Source organism: Drosophila pseudoobscura, chromosome X (genome assembly GCF_009870125.1).
Source record: "Drosophila pseudoobscura strain MV-25-SWS-2005 chromosome X, UCI_Dpse_MV25, whole genome shotgun sequence".
NCBI lineage: Eukaryota > Metazoa > Arthropoda > Insecta > Diptera > Drosophilidae > Drosophila > Drosophila pseudoobscura.
This window is the reverse complement of record NC_046683.1, coordinates 42,289,462-42,309,472: the sequence shown is the minus strand read 5'-3', so window position 1 is coordinate 42,309,472 and position 20,011 is coordinate 42,289,462. Positions and strand designations below refer to the sequence as shown.

Below are 20,011 nucleotides of genomic sequence, written 5' to 3'. Positions count from 1 at the left end.
CTCCGTCCTCCCTGCTGCCGGCTGCTTGCTCCTGCCTTCTGGCTTCTGGCTTTTTTGGCCATTTTCATTTCCACTTCCCCGATGCAAAGCGTTTTGACTTCATCTTCGGGTGGCAGGTTCCCCGCACAGAAAAAGTTGAATATCATAAACTTTGGGCCTCCCAGTCCCCCTCCAGCCCCCCTCCCCCCCGCACGAAAGTTTGATTGAATCGCAGGGCGAAAGTCTACCGTAAAGTGCTCCGAACCAAGCCATTAATCCGGCCACAAGCTCGGATCGTGGGATCTCTCTACGGAGATCTCCAGAGATCTCATCCGAATGGCAAAAGAAATCGAATCAATACCAACCAAAGGATGGAGAAATACAAAGAGAAAGAGCCAACGAAAGTGTTTCATAATTTTTGTTTTTGGATTCTAAGCGACGCCATGGACGCCATCCGACGATGCCGATAAGGGCGTCCGTCCAGGGGAGAGAAGCGACACAGAGACAGAGAGACAGAGAGAGAGAAAGAGAAAAATTAAATAATTTATGTTTTATGTGCCACAGGAAGAGCTCTTCGCCCTTCTGTTCGATTGGTGCTGGGCGGAGGAGGGGTCGGCGGGTGGGGAGGGAGGGAGGGAGGGAGTGTATCTTTTGGGGTGCGAGTGCCAGGGCGAGGGGCAGACTCAAGTGATTTAGGAAGTGTTTGTCTGCGTTACGCTTGGTTAGTTGATAAAAATCAGTCGACGCTTTTGTGTATTCTTTCTTGTTTGTTTTTGGCCCAGAGAGTGTCCTGGGGCGTGGCACAAGCGAAGGAGCGAAGGGTACAGGCAGGCAGGCCCTCTCTGAGTCACTCACTTAATTGCATCGAAGAGTAAATTGCATTTTAAGCTCTGTTCTGTTTTTGCGAGAACCGAGACCGAGGCCATATGATTTATAGGTGGGAACACGCCTCCGTCTGCCGAGCTACAAGATACAAGATACAAAAAACAAAAGACGTCTTTTAAATAGATATGCCACAGCATCTGAGAACGATTGGATCTTGGTCGGAGTCAGAGTCGTAGTCGTAGACGTAGACGTCGACGGCAGCAAATGGGTTTGTTGCGTGCCAAATGTGAATCAAAGCTACTCGTCGCACTGCCATTCGTATCCGAGAGATACTCGCACTCGCTCTCGCAGTCGTGCACTTCCTGTGCCGAAGTTTAAAGTGCCATTAGCCCACAATTGCGAAAACGATTGGGGCATTGGAGCTACATCTGTGGCATTGTGTATCTTTTGGGTGTTTTAATTGCGGGTTTTAGCTCAGCTGCGTGTCAAAATATCATTTCTGTGAATGCAAACACAGATACACACACACACACACACAGAGATACCAAGATACTTCTGTGGACTGCGGAAGGCCATTAATTGCTGTGGCCTGTCATTTTGCGGTACGAATCTGTGGCTAAATATGTGCCTCCCCTCACCACTCTCCTCACTCCTCACTCCCCTCTGTCTATGGCTCTACCTGAGAGATACAGATACGTAGATACATAGATACATAGATACACAGGCGGCATTAGATGGACGAACATTTCAATAGTTCGCTCCCCGACCCCGAGGCTTGTGTGTGTGTGTGTGTTTGTGTCCTTCGAGGGAGGGTTGATTCCGTCGCGCAGCAGCTGCCGCCGCCGCCAGGACCCCTGATCATCATCGCTGCAGGATCTGCCGGATCTGCAGTATGGGCATAGGCGGCGCGCGATAAATTTCGAATAATTTGATGCGTCTTGTTTTATTTGACAGCCAACAAATTCGTCGCCCAAGGGCCCTTGGGTATCTCCCCTCTTCCATGACGTGTGTCCTGTCCCGAACGATGCCCTGGGTGGTGTCCTGCGTATCCTGTGTCTGTGTGTCCTGTGTGTCCTGCATGCTGTCCCAAATGTAAACAAGTCGTAAGGCCGCCAGGGCGGCAATTAAACTGAATTTTCCCCGTGATGTTTTTTTCTCGTTCTTTCTTCTTCCACGTAGGGAAATTCAATTTGTAGATTAAAATGTCCTTTTGTCCTATCTTATTTTTGGGTATTTCTATTTCGCATTTCTCATTTGTGTTTGTGTTTGTCTAGTCTTCGTCCCTCATCCTTATCCTCATCCTCGGGGGGCACCTGGACGAGAGATCCATCCTCCTCCCTGGAGTCCACATGCATCGAACATTTCGCAATTAGAAACTAAACAAAGTCGTAATTTGTATTAGCCAAAACCATAAATCACGGCAGGGAGAGGGATGGAGAGGGTGAGAGAAGGGGGGGAAGAGGAGGGGGAGTGAATGTGGCACGCCAGGAGATTGTTTCAATGAAAAATATAAATTTAATAGAAATAATAGATAGAGATAAATATCGATTTAAATCGAAAAAGTCCACAAAAGCTATCGATAGAAGGAAATAAAAATCGATAAGTAATCGAATTTAAAAAATAATGAAAAAATAACAAAAACTAAAATATTTCAATTCAAAAAATCAGATATTTTTTGATCATATCGATAAACCCGATATCGATAGCCAAAAGTAGGGAAAATCGGAGCTACATATATATAGGTCGTATGTCAGTATGTTCCCCACGTTATGGATTGTTCATATGCTTTCAGGAAAATCTCTTTTATTTCTTTCTTTCTTTCCGCTCTCTTAAGTGCCGTCTGTCTTTGTCTCTCTATCTTTTAATGCTCGCATTGCATAGAACGCGATTTAAACCATTTAAAAGTTGCACTAAAACCAGACTTTATCCTGCCCCTTGGCCCTTGACCCTTAACCCTTGCCCTCTTGTGGGGATAATGCGCTCACAAAATGAAATGAAAGAAGAAGAAAAAAACAGAAAAAGGATGGGTAGGTGGCCGGGGGGGAGGGGGAGGGCGAGGAACGTGGAGACGTGGAAAACAGAAAAGAGAGAGAGAGAGAGAGAGAGAATGTGGAGAAAAGGGTGGGAAAAAAAATGCAATTTCCGCACAGACGCACACATTTTCCGGCCAACAAAATATTTGTGTATAAAAAAGATATAGATAGAAAAAGAAAAAGAAAGAAGGCAAAAAGAGAGAGAGAGAGAGATGTGGGTTTCCAGAGGAAACTCGCGAATTGGGGAAAACTCAATTTTATCCCGAAAACTAAAATTCAACTAAGAAAAAACATTCGTTGTGTGTGGGGGAAAAAAAGATTGTGAAAATTGTATTTGGCAAACGCATTAAACTTTCATTTTTCTGTCATCCCAAGGATAACACAGGCCAGAGAGAGAGGGAGAGAGCGATAGAGGGGAAAATGCAAAAACCCAAAAGAAGAAAAATGCATCGGCGGATGCGTTGGAGGGGGTGTTGCAGGGGGTTGCAGGGGGATGGAAAGGATGGAAGATATTTGAAAATCAAAGCGAAAGTTCTCAGCTTTTGTCTGTCCGCAGAAACCTTCTTCTCATCCGTTTTTCCCGGGAAAACTTTCCACCCCCCCCACACACTCTGTCTGTGTCTGTGTCTGTGTGCGCCGAAAAACTTTTGTCATGAATTGAGGCTGGGGAAATGTGCGAGAAAAACACATCAAAGCAATCAAAAAGTGACGCCAGAGCAATTGAAAACTTTTCGCATGAAAAACAAAAAACGAAAAAACGAACCAACGAAAATGGCAAATCCACAGGAATAGCAAATGCAGCGCATCAATGCATTTCCCAGAGACGGGGGCGGAATATGGCTGAAATCAGAAGCTAAAGAGTCAATTTATCCATGGAAGGGAGTCCTGCCCACCCGCCGCCGAATCGCCTCCCAATCGCCTCCCAGTTAATGGCTTTGTTTGCGATGGCCATCAGCCAAGCGCCCAGCGCCAGGAGCCAAGAGCCAAGCGCCAAGCGCCAAGCGCCAAGAACCAGCCGCCGTTCGAGCGCCAAATATTCAAGCTCCCATCATTTGTTCCACACAAATAATGAGCAGAGTAGAGCCACACACAAACAGACACAGACACAGGCAGACACACAGATACAGATACATTTCTGTATAAAGATACACTGGGCGAAATAGCAGATGGAACAGGAATTCAGTGTAGCTTCCTGAAGGGTTTCTAGAGCAACCGCATCTGGCCGATGAGCGCTGCTGCACGTACGTCTTGGGAGCACTCGTTGCACATTCATTTCTCTCAGTGGATGCATCAGCGCTGGCTTAATGTTCCTATTTTGCAAAACTTGTGCTTAAACTTAAATAATTTGCGCATAAAATATAATTTAATGCCTTCAACCTTCTACCCTACCAGGCACAGCCCTTCCTCCGACCCTCCTCTCCGCTCCTTCGATGTGTTTGCTTGCCAGAAGCTTGCCAGGGGAGATAGAGACAGAGAGAGAGAGCGAGAGGGTTGTGGCAGAAACATGGCTTAGCACACAAAAACGAGGTCAAATGCAATGCGGACGCGTGCCAATGCGATTCTCAATTTGGCTGGCAACAAAAACGGCAGACTCGAAACTGGAAACTGTGGCAGAGACGACGACGACTCTCTCCCTCTCCCCCACTCTCTCTGCCACCGTCCTGTTCATGCAACCAACCATCTGTGGCAGAGAAAAGGGGACTGGGGCAGAGGGAGAGACACACAATATTTCATAAGACCCGAAAAAGTTTCGAAGCAACGAGCCAAGAAAATGCTGTTCCCCCTTCACTGCCCTGCCCATCCCATCCCCTCCCTTCCCTTCCCTGTCCATAAATGTATCTCACAGATATGTATGTTTGAGCTTCTATCTTTACGCTGGTTCCCGGATCATTGGGGTGCCTCTTTGGGAAGGTGTTTCGGGATATTAAAGGAGCGAAAGGTGTACAAAAAGGAACTTTGAAGGTGTGAAAAGAGAAATGAAGGGCAGAGGAGTACATGGGAGAACCTTCAAGGCCCGATCAGGGATGGAGTGGGCTCTCTACTCTCTCTACCCCGATATGCGAGCATATACCATCATTTAGAGAGGGTGATCACATTTCCACAGTACTTCCGCGTGCCATTCGAATTTTTTGTTTTCTGTTGAGAGAACATTAGGGAGGCCCCCGAGGCCCCTATGCTCGTGTGTCCCAATGGAATAAGCTCTACTTTTCCCTTCCCCCATGATCTCATGATCTCATGATCATTTGGAGTTTGTTTTTTTGGTTTTTGGGTCTATGATCTGCGGACAAAAGCCCCGCAAATGGTAGACCATTTCCCATTACCATTTCCCATTCCCATTCCCATTCCCACTCCCTTTCCATTTCCATTTCCATGAGTTTCTATTGGATCTATTGCAGTATCCGTATCTCAGCTGGAGTCTGAGTCCGAGTCCGTCCCTGGGTCGCCTCTCAGTGTGTTGTCCCCCGTATTTAAATAGCAAATGATTAGCTTCAATTGGCTTCAATTGATACGTTCATTCGAATCAGAGAATCAGAGCATCAGAGCATCAGAGACTAGGAGCGGTAGAGGAGGTAGAGGAAGGCGGCCTGCAATCCACACACCTACAACCCACAACCCACAATCCACAATCCACTCTCGCATTGTGATGTGCCCCTCCCCCTCCTCCTTCCGTCCATTTCTCAATGACTTTTGTTCGTCTTAAGTCTCTTTATCCCCGCCCTTTACCGCCTTGCTGCCCCCTCAGCACATCACGCACATTCATTTGAAGTATTTTCACTTTCAGCCCAGCAGTTTATGAGTTGAGTTACTCTCTCTCTCTGCCAGAGGGGGAGGCGGACGGGGAGCCTCTGAGCCGACGATTGAAGTGGCTGGCAAGTTAAATCATTTGGAAATTTGAGGGTTCTCCTCCATCATCGCCCATCCCCCCACCACCCACGATCCCCTCTTATTGGCTTAGCCCCGAATTTAAGTTTCAACAGAAAAAGATACTCTCGCACCCAACAAAAGATACAAAAGATGAGTCTTCGGTCTCGGATTCCAACCTCTTCTCTGCTTCAATTTTTCGTGTGTAAATATTTGATTCATTATTGAGGCAGTGCTTCATGGGAAAAGATACTTTCAAAACGGTTCAATATTTGACAGTTGTATCTCCTGGATGCGCATAAATATCTTTAATGATTTGTGCAGTTTTTTAAGTATTTTTTTGCGGCCGAATCGCAACGGAGCGTGCCCGTGACCTTTGCAGCGAGCAGACCGCAGCAGCACCCACCCGCAGCACGCAGCACAGATGCACAGATACAAAGATACACAGATACATATGCTGGCTGGCTGGCTGGCTGGCAAATGAAAAGTTAAACGTTGCGTGCTGCGCCTGTTTATCTTACGGATGCGCCCTGGGATGCATCACTCACTCAACTCGAGCATAGCATTTAACTCATTCGTATAAAAGATACAAGAGCCGCGAATGTATCTGCATCTGTATCTGTATCTGTATCTGTGCATGTGGGATACGCACGCACACACTTGCAATCTCTGTTTAAACAAACAAATGAGATGCGGCCTCCTCCTCTGCATGTAGTGCCGCTGCTGCTGCCGCTACTGCTCCATTCATGGCGTTGCACTCGATTAAAAATGTTTCGTGTGTGCCACAGATACTTCTCTATCTATCTGCTGTGCTGTGCACTCTCGCTGCTTGCCGCAGCCGCAGCCACAGCTCCTTGTTGTTGTCGCTTTTGTTGCAGGAAGTGCTCATCTTCATTTACTTTGTTGTCGCTGTTGCTGTTGCTTTTTCTTGACGTTTTTCGGTTTTGTGGATGACACTGTACTGCTCCTGCTACAGATACAGATACGGATACAGATACAGATACACATGCACATGCACAGACACACGGATACACGGATACACAGCTACAGATTCGGTTTGAGATTATTGCCAATTTACAATCTCCTCCCCTCGCTCCCTCTCGGTCGCCTCTCTCGTTCTATCGCTCTCTGGCAGCACTCTGCTAATTAAATATCTATGAATGGCGGTCTTAGCATCCGACGCAGTCCTCTGTCGTCTGCCTCTGCCTCTGTCTGTATCTGTATCTGTATCTGTGGATAGAGTATCTTTGACTCCGTCGTCGTCGTTGTCGTTGTCGTTTGTGTTTTAATTTACCATCTTCAAATTGCTACGGAAATTGCTTTAATTTCCATCGAGTGTTTTTGGTTGTTGCCCAAAAACCGAATTGCTGCCTGTTTCTGCGGTTCCTGCCAATTTGTTCGTACACATCCCTTTGCGGCAGACACAGTCGATAGTCGATGGTGTGTGTGTGCGCGAAAGACATCGATAGATACACATGCGATAAATATAATCCACGCTTCGATATGATCTTCAAATGATGTACAGTTCTTGCACAGATCCTAGGCTTCGATCAACAAACAATCGATGCCAATCGATGGCAATCGATCAGTTATCGATCGGAGTGCTTCGATCATTTGAGCGACTGTTGTGCCAATTATCGATACTTCAGTCGAGAATTGTTGAAATTATCGATAACTCATTCCGAAATCGGGCAAGGGAAGAGCATTTCATCTCTTTTTCTAAGTGTGTGGCGCCTCTGCTGAAATCCGAAACCCACTAAGCGCAAGTCACTTGAAAGATTTTCATTAACATACTCGCAGATCTCATGGATACTCGCACTCGTATCTCGTGTGAGTGGCAGCAACCCACAGTCATGGTTTTTGCGTGCAGCCTAGAGCCTCCGCAGGGAAAACTTTCAACTGAAGTGCGAGAGAGATAGAGAAGTAGGCGTGGGCGGTGGGCGGTGGTGGGGAGGAGAAGTGGATAAAGACATCAATCAATGGAATTTGTTCGCTGAACTGATTAGAGCAAAATCTTCATTAATCTATGCCCCATGCCAGGCCATGCCATGCCATGCCACGCCATGCCGCACGCCGCACGCCGCACGCCACGCCGTGACGCAAAGAGTGAAAAGTGAAACTAGAACACGCCGCGAATTAAAATCCAATGAAATGTCATGAGAAAGCCAATTTGGTTTTTGGGTTGTGCTTTGGGTTTTCCTTGGGATTGGTCTGGGGATTGAGGCCTGTGGTTGGTTGGGGATTCGAGATTGGGGACTGGGGACTGGGTATAGGCGGGCACTCGAAAAATCAAAGCGAAGGCAACGGCAACGGCAACGGCAACGCCAAAGAGGAGCCAAAACACTTGAGCTCATTTCCCAAGCGTTTTTCGCTTTGGTTTTCTTTGATCTTTTTTCCGTGGAAAGCCCTGCCACAAGGGAGGAGAAGCCCCGAAAGGGAGACACCAAATCGATTGATTGGTCAGCGTCTCTTTATACACACACACACACACACACAGAGACAAACAGGCAGATGTGGCAGATGGGGCCGATGAGGTGTGGACGGAGGGAGGGAGGAAGGGTCTGTGGCTGGGGGGCGGAGCAACTGAAGTGCGAAACCCGAAAGAGGCTGCCGCCAAATGGAGCGAAATGCAAAGGCGAACCCCTGCCCCCGCCACCGCCGCAAATCGCAAAAGTTTCAGTTCTTTTAAGCAGTTTTCGAATGCGTTTATGCGTCCGAATGCTACGCGCTCGTGTCCGTTCGCTTAGGGGAAATTTGTATGGCATCTGTTGGACATCTCGAGATTAGAATCAAACAAATAAACGGAGTGGAAGTTATCCCACAACAAATATTCGTATCTTATGGTAGAAACAAAGAAGATCTGGTAGATACAGATACTATTTAGAAGGCAATCTTGCAGATGTATTTACGTTATTGAGACACGCATAAACGCACGAATCGAATGCTTTTTTTGGTCTTCTTTTTGTCGAATTTAATTTGTTCTTATTCCATTTCGCTACAGACACACAGACACACGGACACACGGACACACGGACACACGAACACTCGGCCAAAAGATACAATTTTCGAATGGCCAAGGCGTCAATCGCCCCCCAGGGACCGAGCTCTGGGAACGGAGCGCGCGTTCCGTTGGATACACTTCGATTTGGTAGATTTGACAATGGCCAAAGAAAAGCCAACGATGTCCCGAGCTGTTTATCTGAATCTATGCCAGTGTGTATCTTGTATCTGCGTCTGTCGCTGGATGCTGTGGATTTTCATTTGAATTTAGTGGCAAATCGCCCGCTGACTAATGACGAAAGTGTGACCCAACTTTTGGGGGCTGACTTTGGCAATTTATTACAAATAATATATCAACTCCCCCTGGCCCAAGCCCCTGGCCCATGCCCCATGCCACATGCCACTGATCCACTCTCGCGTCTGCTGTCCAGCGCTGCGCCTCTCGCGGTGCGAGTATTTGTCAGTGTGGCATCACTAATTGGTGATTACGAGCGGAAGTCGACAAAATATTTTATGCTTTTATTTATATTTTGTAAACATGCGGCATGGGGCATGTGCCGGCGGGCAGTGGGCAGGGGGCAGGGGAAGGGGCATGCATCGTAAAGAAGAAAACGGCGGAAATTCAAGTGGCTAAATTTAAATCGGGGAAAAGCGCGTCAGCGAATGAGATGCTCTGGGTTAAGCATCGCTGTGTATCTGCCAGATACATATCTGCTGTGTATCCGTGTATCTGGCGGATCTTCCACAGCCGCTGCCTGCTTTTCATCAATGGACTTGGAATATCCCTGGCCCCGTGCCAATTATTGTTGCACGTTTGTCAAGAGGCACGCACGCAGGCACTCGCCTCGTGCGCCTCGTGCGCTTCGTATCCGCATCTTCATTCATTGAAAATAGCAGAAAGTGCGAATGGAAGGAAATCAGCCAGCCTCCAATGCACACTTCATCTCTCAAGCCGAAAAAGATTGAGACCCCAGAGGAAAGAGTGCCGTGCCCCAGAAGGAGGCATAGTGCAATGGCCGCCTAATTGCGTTGCTGGCAAGTGCCGCGATGATGCCGCCTCGCACCACCTACCACCCCCCCGACACTCGGGCACTCCCTGACACTCCGACACCCGAACGTGCCAATCAACACCCCTGTTCCCGGCACCCAGGCAGCCAGCACCCGGCACCCGGCACCCGGCACCCGGCACCTGCTGCTGTCATGCTCCTCCCCACCACACCACACCCCACTCCCCTCCTCATTTATCAGATACTTTGTGTGATTTTGGGGCATAACCGTTTAGCGCTGCAGTAGTCCCGAAAAGTATCTCAATGTACAAGATACATAGATATATCTCAGGAGTCAATGCCGCCACGAGTACTGCCGCTTATGGCATACAAAATCCGAGCAAATCTTCTTTGTCTCCACACAATCTCCTCCCCCAAGTAAGATACATGTGTATATAGTATCTATATCTGATTAATGTCCGAAAACAACAAGCAAATCGACAGCTGCCAAGGCGGGTGCTCTTCATCTTCTGTCCGTCTGTCTGTCTGTCTGTCTGTCTGTCTGTCGGTCTGTACATTTTTGTGTGTATAATTTTCTCGTTGCAAGCTTTGTTTTATTTACCATGCAACTCATTTAATGTGCTTGTATCTTTGTGTCTTTCTTGTGTGTTCTGCTTGTGGGCTGTGTTTGTGTTTTTGTGGCATGTTCCTCTGGTCCGCGCTGTGTGTCTGTGATAATTATTATGGCGCTCTTGACGCCTTTATTGAGTGTAAAACGTTTCGCAGCCGGTCGGTTGGCGATGGAAATGTATGCAGATGCGGATGCACAGATACAGATACAGATACAGATGCAGATGCACGCCTCCGCCCACACGTCCCACGTTCACGGATTGAATCTCATTTCGAAGGCAAAACGATCGACGGCGATAAGCCGATCAGAGTTACAAGATAGATCCCCCGATACCCCGCCCCGCCCCCCCTCCAGCCTGCCCCCAAGATCCCATGCTGCCTTTTTGTGGCAGAACCGTTAACGATCCATGTGTGTGGCAACCATCTTTGCCCCTGCCCCTGCCCCTGCCTCTGCCTCCATTTTCACCTCCGAAGACTGGGCCAGAGTCTTGGGGCAAATGGCTTGTTAAAATGCAACAGCAATGAAGCACTGAAGCGGAACGTTCTCTGGGGTCCCAGTCCCATGTCGCATGTCCCATGTCCCATGTCTCGGGGATTCATCCAATTTCTGTGCCTGCTGAAGCGACAAATAAATGTTACTGTCTTCTCCACTGAATTGTGATGCGATTTGTGACGTGTGGGTGGGGAAAGCAACAGCCAGACAGACAGACAGACAGACAGACAGCCGAACAGAAAAGGGTTTTCCGATGATCATCAAAGTTGGGGCTTGGCCCTGCCATCGGGGGACGTAGGCAGATGCAGATGCGCCGCAGATACATTTTACGAGTAACAAGCTGTCACTCATTCACTCGTTCGGCCTCCCATTTGGATGGCAGGCCCCTCAAGAGGAAGTCCAAATTAGCCCGAAATCATCATCGATGGGAATCAAGCGATGCGCGCAGATACATTCGGTCTTCGAGTGGGAATATCTACGAGCTTGTATCTGGTAATTGTCTCGTGGGAAAAGAGAAACAGTGAGGGCATCTTCTCTAGTAAAATATTCCCCATTGCTTCCCATTCAGGCATTAAATCTCCCCGAAAAGGATACGCCATCCGACCGAGGGGTGCTGCCGTATGACGCGCGGTATACAGATGGGATAAAATATGGGGATACTGTACTTTAACTTTCTTTGAGTTTTCCCCCCCGCCCCCCGCCATGGAAATCCATAAACCAAATCCTAGAGAACTGTCCCTCTTTTCGCCTCGCGTATCTGTGGAGCACAGAGATTGCCCTACAACAGTTTTCACTTATCCCCGACCCAGTTTTTCCCATTTTCCCTTAATTTTCCCTTCCCCATGCCCGTCTCCACCGTCTCCACCGATTTCCCGACCACCTACAGCCGAATTCTCGCCGCTCTGCTCTGCTCTGCTTTATTAGCTTAACTTTAGTCTCTCTGTCGCTTCGGGCTGCCACTGTGTTAATGCAAAAGATACAGATACAAATGTGTGTCTGTGTGTGTGTGTGTGCGGCTAAGCCCAAGTCGAGGCTCTCCCTCTCTCATAGCCGCCGCTTCGATAATAATCAAAAGACACGACAGTTTCTGCCTCGGCCTCGGATTCCGATTCCGATTCGGTTTCGGTTTCGGTTTTTTTTTTTTTGGCTCTGATTCTGTTGTTGGATTTCCCTGGAAGTCCATGCCCCATGCCCCCCATGCCCCATGCTCCAGTGTGTGTGTGTGTGTGTGCATATGATATTAGCATTCTGTGTGTGTTAATGCTTTCATCTTACAGATACATTTTTTTTTCTTTTTCTCTTTTTTTCCCTGCTGCCTGCTGCCTTTGCCTTTGAGTTTATTTCATTTTCAGTTTCATTAAATAACAAATTGCTCTTTTGTTGAGCACCCATACGTGTACCCAAGCCGAGTACTATGTGTGTGCGTATCTTTGTATCTTCTTCTCGTATCTTGAGCTTAACTTTTTTATGATGTCTATGCAAGCTTATGTGTATCTCTCATTCCCGTCGCGTCGCCGGTCCTCAGTCCTCAGTCGCCTGTCGTTTGTGCACTTTACTTGACTTTACGTTACTTTACTTTTTCTTTATTTATTCGCTCTCCCTCTCTCGCTTTTATTAATGTTGTTGTAATAAAAAAAGCTGCGAATGGGGGAAGCGGAGCAATGCCGAGGATGCCGAGAAACGGAGGAGGGAATGGAATGGAACGGAACGGAACGGAACGGCGGCGGCTCAAAACTTTGTTTGTGTCTCGTTTCTATTTTATGCTTTCAATAAATATTAACATTTTCCCTAGAAGAACCGACCCCTCCACTCGCTCCACTCGCCCCCCCAGCACTTTTGCCAAAACTTTGGCTTTTCTTTGTTTTTTCCTGCTGTATTGGATGCCCTTTGACAAGAGGGTCTTCGGACTTTGATCAGATGTTGGAAACCGCACAGAAGGAAGATCGATAGATCTCGCACCGAACGTATCCGTTCGCTTATGGGAAACTTTGTGCAGTGTTTCCCCAGATACTCGCTCGCACAGTATTTGTATCTGTGCGTATCTGAAGGGTGCTTCTTGTTTTAGTTAACGCAAATTTATCAAGTTTATAAAATGTTCTGAAAGATTTTAATCTCATTTCGAAATGAAAAGAGCCACTGGAACGTGCACCGTGTGAGTGCCACGTCCTCTGATAAGCTGCTAAGGAGCCCCCTTCTCCTTCGACCTGGTCTCGTGACAGGACCAAAAAGTTCTGACACATTATGCTGCCTGCCCTGCCGCCCGTGCGAAACTTTTCATCCTCATTATCATCGTCGTAATCATAATCAGCAGAAGCAGTGGCAGCAGCGGTGGCAGCCGCTTCCATGGAAAACGAGCCGTGAGGAAAAATCCCTCCCCATTTCCGAAAAGGGGTTCATAATCGAAACCAGAACCAGAATCCGAGACAAAACCGAAGGCAGTCCATCAACAGCTGCATATTTGCTGCCTGCAACTTTGTGGCTTCCACTTCCACGCGTACACTGCGGGAAACGGGGGTGCAGTAGATAGAAAGATAGACCAGGGAGGTGTGGATCTGTTCCCACGCGAGTTCTTTGCGCCTCCCCCCATTTTCTCCCATTTTCTCCCATTTTCTCCCATTTTCTCCCATTTCTCCCAGTGCAGCATCTTTTGGTTCGTATCTTCCTTGTAATTATGTAGGTGTGAACCGAGGGATCTCCCGCTGCCTCTCCGATCCACGATCCACGATCCACCATCCGTGCACTGGGGATCCGCAGTTGGGGCGCGGGAAAGGGAGGCCGGAGAACAAGCGACAAAAGTCATAAATTTAAAAGCAATAAAACTTTCAAGACAAATAAATGCCAGTCGTCCCTCTTCTTCGCTGCAATTGTTGTTGCAACACCACCATAAATCCCGGAGCACGCAAAATATTTAAACAAAAAACGCAACAGGAAAAAGGGGGGGCCCTGTGGGGCGACGCGTGCGTTCGCGACGGTTCGCCCCAAAGAGAAACCAGACCTTGAAATGCGCAATGCACGGCACACAGCGCACTCGCACTCGCACTTATGACAGGGGCGTTAATTTATGTGAGAGGAGGAGATCGGAGGATCGGAAGATCGGAAGATCCGAAGATCGCAAGATCGGGAGGAGTCGAAGTCGACTTTCTGGGTGATCATGTGCCTCAGTGCCATTGAGGAACGTTGCGTGCCAGAGATGCATCCTGCCCTGAGAAACCCCACACACAGATCGGATCGACAGATCGTTTTTCATCTTCAAACTTCAAGGATGTTTGGTTCTGGGCAAGCGAAAGAAAGAGATTGCTTCAGAGCGATCCATCGATCTATCGAGAGTGATTGACTTTTCCCTTAACCGTTCCTTTGGTGATCTCCCAGCCAGATCGCGATCTCAAACTCAATCGAGTGTTCAGTTCAAGTGGTTCCCAAAGTTTCCCCCGAAAACGATCGTGACAAGAGCTTTCGCTTAGAGTGATCGTTGCAGCGCAGTCCCTCGATGATTATTTTGAGTGATCTTTCGTGGAATTAAGATGAGAGATCATCGGGGGCGGGGAGGGAACTGCTCTCTCGCTCTCCAGCTGTCTGTGGCATCATGATCTAGCCACCGCAGTTGTGACACTCGCCACCCAATGGCTGGCCCCCTTTTGGCCAATTAGCTTTGGCCCCAAATCAAAGCCAGCCCCCCCTGTCCACCCTTCACCCTTTCATGTGGCACCTCCACTCCGGCACTCCGGCACTCCGCCACTCCGCATCCGTGGCATCTGCTGCCTTAATTATTCGGTCCCTCAACTCGGGAATCATCTCATCTCTTCACAGTTCCCTTCGCAGGCGTGGAGCGGAGAATGAAAATGAAAAACCAAATAAACGCTAATTGGAAAAACATATTTTATATGGAGCGACGACTCGCTCTCTCCCTCTCTCTGTGGCACGCACTTCCCACTCGTAAAAGCTGGAAACATTTTTGGGAGACGACACCACGCCACGGCATGCCACGCCACTCCACTCCACTCCACTCGACTCCACTCGACTCCTCCAACAGAAAACACACATAAAAATGCTGTTGGGCAACCCTTTGGCTTGTTGTCTGTCGTTCTGTCCGCGTGTCGCCTCCCCCGGAGGAGGAGGAGGAGGAGGACGGGGCGGTGGAGTGCCCCTCCTCATGTTGTCAAATGAAATGCCGTGTTGGCCATCATGATTATTTCTGACATTTGTGGCAAATGTTGTGCCCCGAAAACTTTTCTCACTCTGTCACCCTGCTGGCTGACACTCCGCACAGCAATCGTCGGGCCCTCGGACTCAGATCCTCCTCTACTATTTATAAATAATCAAAATTGTTGACACAAATTGTTGTGGTGCGAGTGTGGCATGGATCGGAGAACGTTGCCCCTAGATTTCGGGTTAGACGCCATTTAATTGTTTTATGTTCAATTTTCATAGGGAAATAAAATCAATTTTAATTACATTTAGCCGTTGACATTTTCAAGGGGATCTCGGATGAGAGTGTCGGGGGAAACCAGTTTCTGCCCCATGCTGCCCCATGCCCCATGCCCATGCCCCATGCTGCATGCCAGGCCCCCCTCCTGCCTTCCAGCCTGTGTCGGCATGGTGTCAGGCTTAATTCCAGTCTCCAGCCAAGACCCCGTTCGAGCTGCGGCCCGTTTCTGTTTCTGTTTTCTGTTGGGGAAACCAGTTTTGCCCCATGCCCCATGCCCCTCCCCCCCGGCCCTCTCATTCTTCATTCTCGAGTCTCAATATCAGTTACAGTCGAAGTTCCAGTCTCCAGAAGAGTCGAATTCCAGAGGTCCAGTCACAGTGTCAGGCGCGCAGTTCCAGTCTCCAGAAAAATGCAAGTCTTCCAGTCTTCGAATCTCTGTCTTAGTTTCGACAATCAATCAGTACAGGGGTGCATCTCTCCACCTTCCTCCCTGTAACGGCCGTAGATGGTGGGAAGAGGGAGAATATTTGCCATTATTTTATTGTCACAAAAATCAGAGTTTCAAGTCCAGTGTCCAATCTCCAGTTCCCCATTCGCGAGCTGCTGTTGGTCTGTTGCATCCTAACGATATGCGGGAAACTTGTTGCAACTGGCTGCGAACTCGTTTGGTAGCATTTTGGGGCAGACAGGAGTTCCGGTAATGCGGGGGAGCAGGAGACCAGAACAGAAGGAGAGGAGAAGGCGAAGGCGATGGCGAAGAGTGGAGCAGGCCGAAGGAGTTGTGGGAAGAGTAAAAGTGGGAGGCGGAGGCATTCATGCGAAGGCGGAGGGGCGTGCTACATGATTTGCACCACAAAGCAAAGCATTTTTTTTTCAAAGGAGTCGCTTGCATCTCTCTCCATCGGAAAGGGGGAAACCTTAATGATCTGGAAAGAGAAAGACAGAGAGAGAGAGAGAGAGGGAGAGAGGGTACGGCTACGGGTACTGCCTCTCTGTTTCTACCTCTTTTTCGCGCTGCATTTTTTGCGTAGGCCGTGGAATGGAGTGGAGTGGAGTGCAGCGAACCTGGTAGCCAGACGAGAGATTAATGCGCTGCGAGACAAACCCGAAACTCGGGAGCATTACATGGCGAGGGGGGTAGTGGCAGAGGGGGTGGGGGGAGGAAGGGAAGCAGTGGCAGGGCCATGTTCGTGCCTCTGGCCACTAAATCTTGACTTTTTGAGCCGCTTTCTGGCCTGCCTTTTGCTGCGGCTTTGGACTTCGGCCAACAAGTAGATTTCGTATCTGTAAGATACATTTTGAGAGAGAGACAGGGAGCGAGAGCGAGAGAGAGAGCAACGGATCAGTGAGCGATCAGTCATGGGAATGCCCAAGATATTGAAGAGCAAATAAACGTTTAACCAGTTTCCGAGAGAAATATTTGATCGCATCCCAAGATATGTACATTCGAGGAGTATCTATGAGATATTTTCAGATGAGATGTGAATGTATTAATTACATACATTAGTGAATGTATTAATAATTGTATCTGCAAAATGTATCTTCCTACAAATTGCAGAAATACCCTGGAAATGTCTTCACATATGTACCCAATATTTGGAACATCCCAAAGATACTTTATTACACAATTCGATTCCGAAGAATTCCAATTAAAAACCAAAAAATTATTCGAAAATTCGTCGCTTCAGCGATGACATTCCACCATCTGTGCGGCGATACTCGAACCCTCGTATTTTTTGTGGCCATTCTTAAACATTTTAACACTTGTCATAATTTGTTCATCTTCGGGATGTATCTGTCTGTATCCCCCTCCAACGATGTTTTCTTTCGGTTGCGTGTGGAAATAAGTGTGGAAGATATCTCTTTGCCTTTTGCTTTTCTGCTTTTTGCTTTTGAATGCTTTTAATGAACGTGAAATTACGTGTATTACGTGTATTACGAGTGTGTTTTGTTTACGAACGAACAATGCTCGTATTTCATTAGCTCCTCGGGGACCTGCTGGTCGACCTGCTGCTGTCCGCTTTGGATACAAAAGTATCTGTATCTGCGGAATGTGCTAGTTCATTCTGCTGCGTGTTAATTAATATGCGACACGCCGACCAGCACTGGTGCTGTATCTTTGATATTGTTTGATTAATGGCAGAGTTTCCATTTCCACTTCCAGCATCTGCATCTCTGGTGTTGGCCCAAAAAATAGGCTCCCTCTGCATTTCGTATCTGGGCCTCGGGGCAGGCTTGCGGCTCACTTGAGGTGTCGCTTTTCGTTTTCTCTCTGTGTCTGTGGTGTTTCATTCAATATTTTGCCATATCATAAATTTAATTTGAGATGAAAATCCCGCAGATATGCCACATTAACCCAAGACGAGATACTCCATTGTGCGAGATACATTTCGATCTTTTCCGCTTGCCTTTCTTTGCCTCCATTCTCCATCCTCGCTTTCCCCTTTCCCATTTCCCCGCAATAACGGATTACATTCGAAATTGTTTGGAATTGGCGCCCGTGCCCGTGCCTCAGCCCCTCCGCTCCATCGAGTGCTTTTCCAATATTACACAATGACTTTGAATATTTGGTCCGTGCCGCACGCCGCTTGCCGCCTGCCGCCTGCTGCCTGCTGCCTGCCGCACCGTGGCGCACATCATGGGTGGGATTTTGTGATTAGAGCGATACACCAGCCAGCCAGCCAGCCAGCCAACAGTCCGTCTGTCCGCCCAATCGGATGAAAGCAAAGAGAGCGGAGAGCGAACGGACTGTGGCGGAGGCAGTGGCTGTGGCTGTGGCTTGGGCTTGGGCTTGGGCTGTGGCAGTGTCAGTGGCAGGGATTGTTGTAACAAATATGTTGTGTGTGAATGCTGGTTGGGTGTGCATCGAGATACAAGATACTCTCGTACCAAAATCTACAGCAGAATCTACACTTATTCTGATTGTTTGTCCAGCAAATGCGGCTTTGCTGCCTGGCTCCAAACCGAGACCCAGACCCAAACCCAGACCCAGCGCACGCTCCCGTTTCGGCCCTCGCTTTGGCCCTGTTTGTGGCCCTCTGGCCGCCCCTCGAAACCAGTTTTTGATATTTGAACATTCTTGAACGAAAGCCAAGAATGATTTTTGCTTCCCTTCCCATTTGGGCAATCGGTGGATGGGTGGATGGGTCGAAGGGGATGGCAAATGAAGCCTGCGATAATTAGTTCTAGAAAATAATAACAAAATAAAGGTGATCGTGATCGACCAATCGGGATCGATCACTCGGTGAGAAATCCGAAGACTGGGACTAGGGTTACAGAATGATCAAAAATAGGTGGAAAATGCGGCAATGTAAAGCGTAACGAAGGGTCACGGAAGGTGTTGCAACCGCGTGACGCAAGCCTCCAGCTAATCTTTTGCAAACATGTATTTATTTGAATCCCTTTAGATGCCAATGAAAACTATGTGAAAACCATCGACAAAGAACCACGAAAATAGGAATTCCAATAGCGAAATCGAAATCGAAAGGATATTCGGAGGATCGGATCTGCAGAGGAGGATCGTTGATTGGGAAGAGGAGGAGGAGAGAAGATACTTTCAGCTCCCGGTGCTCCAGGCGGCTGGCTGCGAGGCTGTAATGCCACCGAGGCGCCCCCACGGGCCATGCCGCATGCCTCAGCGATGACGTTGACGACGACGATGACGAGGGCGTGGCACTGAACCGGAGCGGAGAGGAGAGGAGAGAGGGAAAGCCCTTTCGGATGATTCATGATGCGAGTGCAAATGAAATGCAAACGTGGCCAATAATAGTGATAAATAATACAAAAAAATAATAATAAATGCAACATAATTAACGCGAAGAACAGCAAACAAATTAAAAATTCATCATAAATATTCGTGAGTGAAGTGCTCGCTCGCTTCACGAAACCAGAACCATTATCCCCCTCAAATACTACAGTGAAAACGCTGACAGAAGGACCCGAAAAACGAACGAGGACGAGGACGAGACCGAGATCGAGACCGAGAACGTGGACCAGCGCGATACCAAAATGACTATGAAATCGATGAAGTACTCCGATTGTGATACCATTATGGATGGCTATAATCCGGTGCCGCCGCCACTGCCACGGCGCGTGCCACCCGTTCGCAACATTTACGCGGAGCCCTTTGCCCATGAGCCGAACCATTCCAGCAGGTAAATATACACTCATTCATTCATTCACTCATTCAACCATTCATTCATTCGTTCGTTCGAGTGGACAAAGGATGGATTCCGCCACATGTCCACGTGTCTATGCAAATAATTGTAATTAAGTGAAGTGTCTTCTGTGCTGTTCTGGTGGCAATCAAAATGCCAGAGACAGAGAATACGGGAAAACAGGCATTCTGTGGATGGATACTTGCCACTTAATCGAAGCCACTAAGCGCCACTAAGGTGTTGCAAACTATATTAAAAAATACAAAAAAAAAAGAGGTAAACGGGAGAGAAATTGTTGCAGGGAAATGTCCCATATATGATAGGGGATGGGGGGTGCTTTCACTATGCATTTTCATATCTGAATAGATAGTCATAGCCGTCGTCGTCGCAGGCGGGAGAGGAAGAGAGATGGATGCACCTTCCACGCCACTTTCCTCGACAATGCGGAGGAGAGAGGAGCCCGAAGGACAGACAGACAGATGTAGGAGCTTACGAGGCACCCAGGAGGCACCCAGGAGGCAACACAACGGCCAAGTGGTAACCAACAGTCAGCCAACTGATACGATACAAGAGCCTCCTGCGTCCTGCCGCCTGCCGTCTGCCGCCTGCCTCCTGCCTGG

At 48.2% G+C, this 20,011-nt stretch overlaps 1 protein-coding gene across 5 annotated transcripts in view; it reads left to right on the top strand.

Annotated features, from left to right (window-relative positions):
- Positions 1-20,011, top strand: part of Ten-a (tenascin accessory) — a 215,539-nt gene that overhangs the window by 88,243 nt on the left and 107,285 nt on the right. For 3 of the 5 annotated variants that reach the window (XM_033383682.1, XM_033383683.1, XM_033383680.1), the window contains exon 3: positions 18,642-19,388. The exons of the other annotated variants lie outside the window; for them this stretch is intronic. In XM_033383682.1, the coding sequence (XP_033239573.1) occupies positions 19,243-19,388 (146 nt within the window). In that variant the 5' untranslated portion in view covers positions 18,642-19,242. The remainder of the gene's footprint in view (positions 1-18,641; positions 19,389-20,011) is intronic. 5 annotated transcript variants of the gene reach the window in all.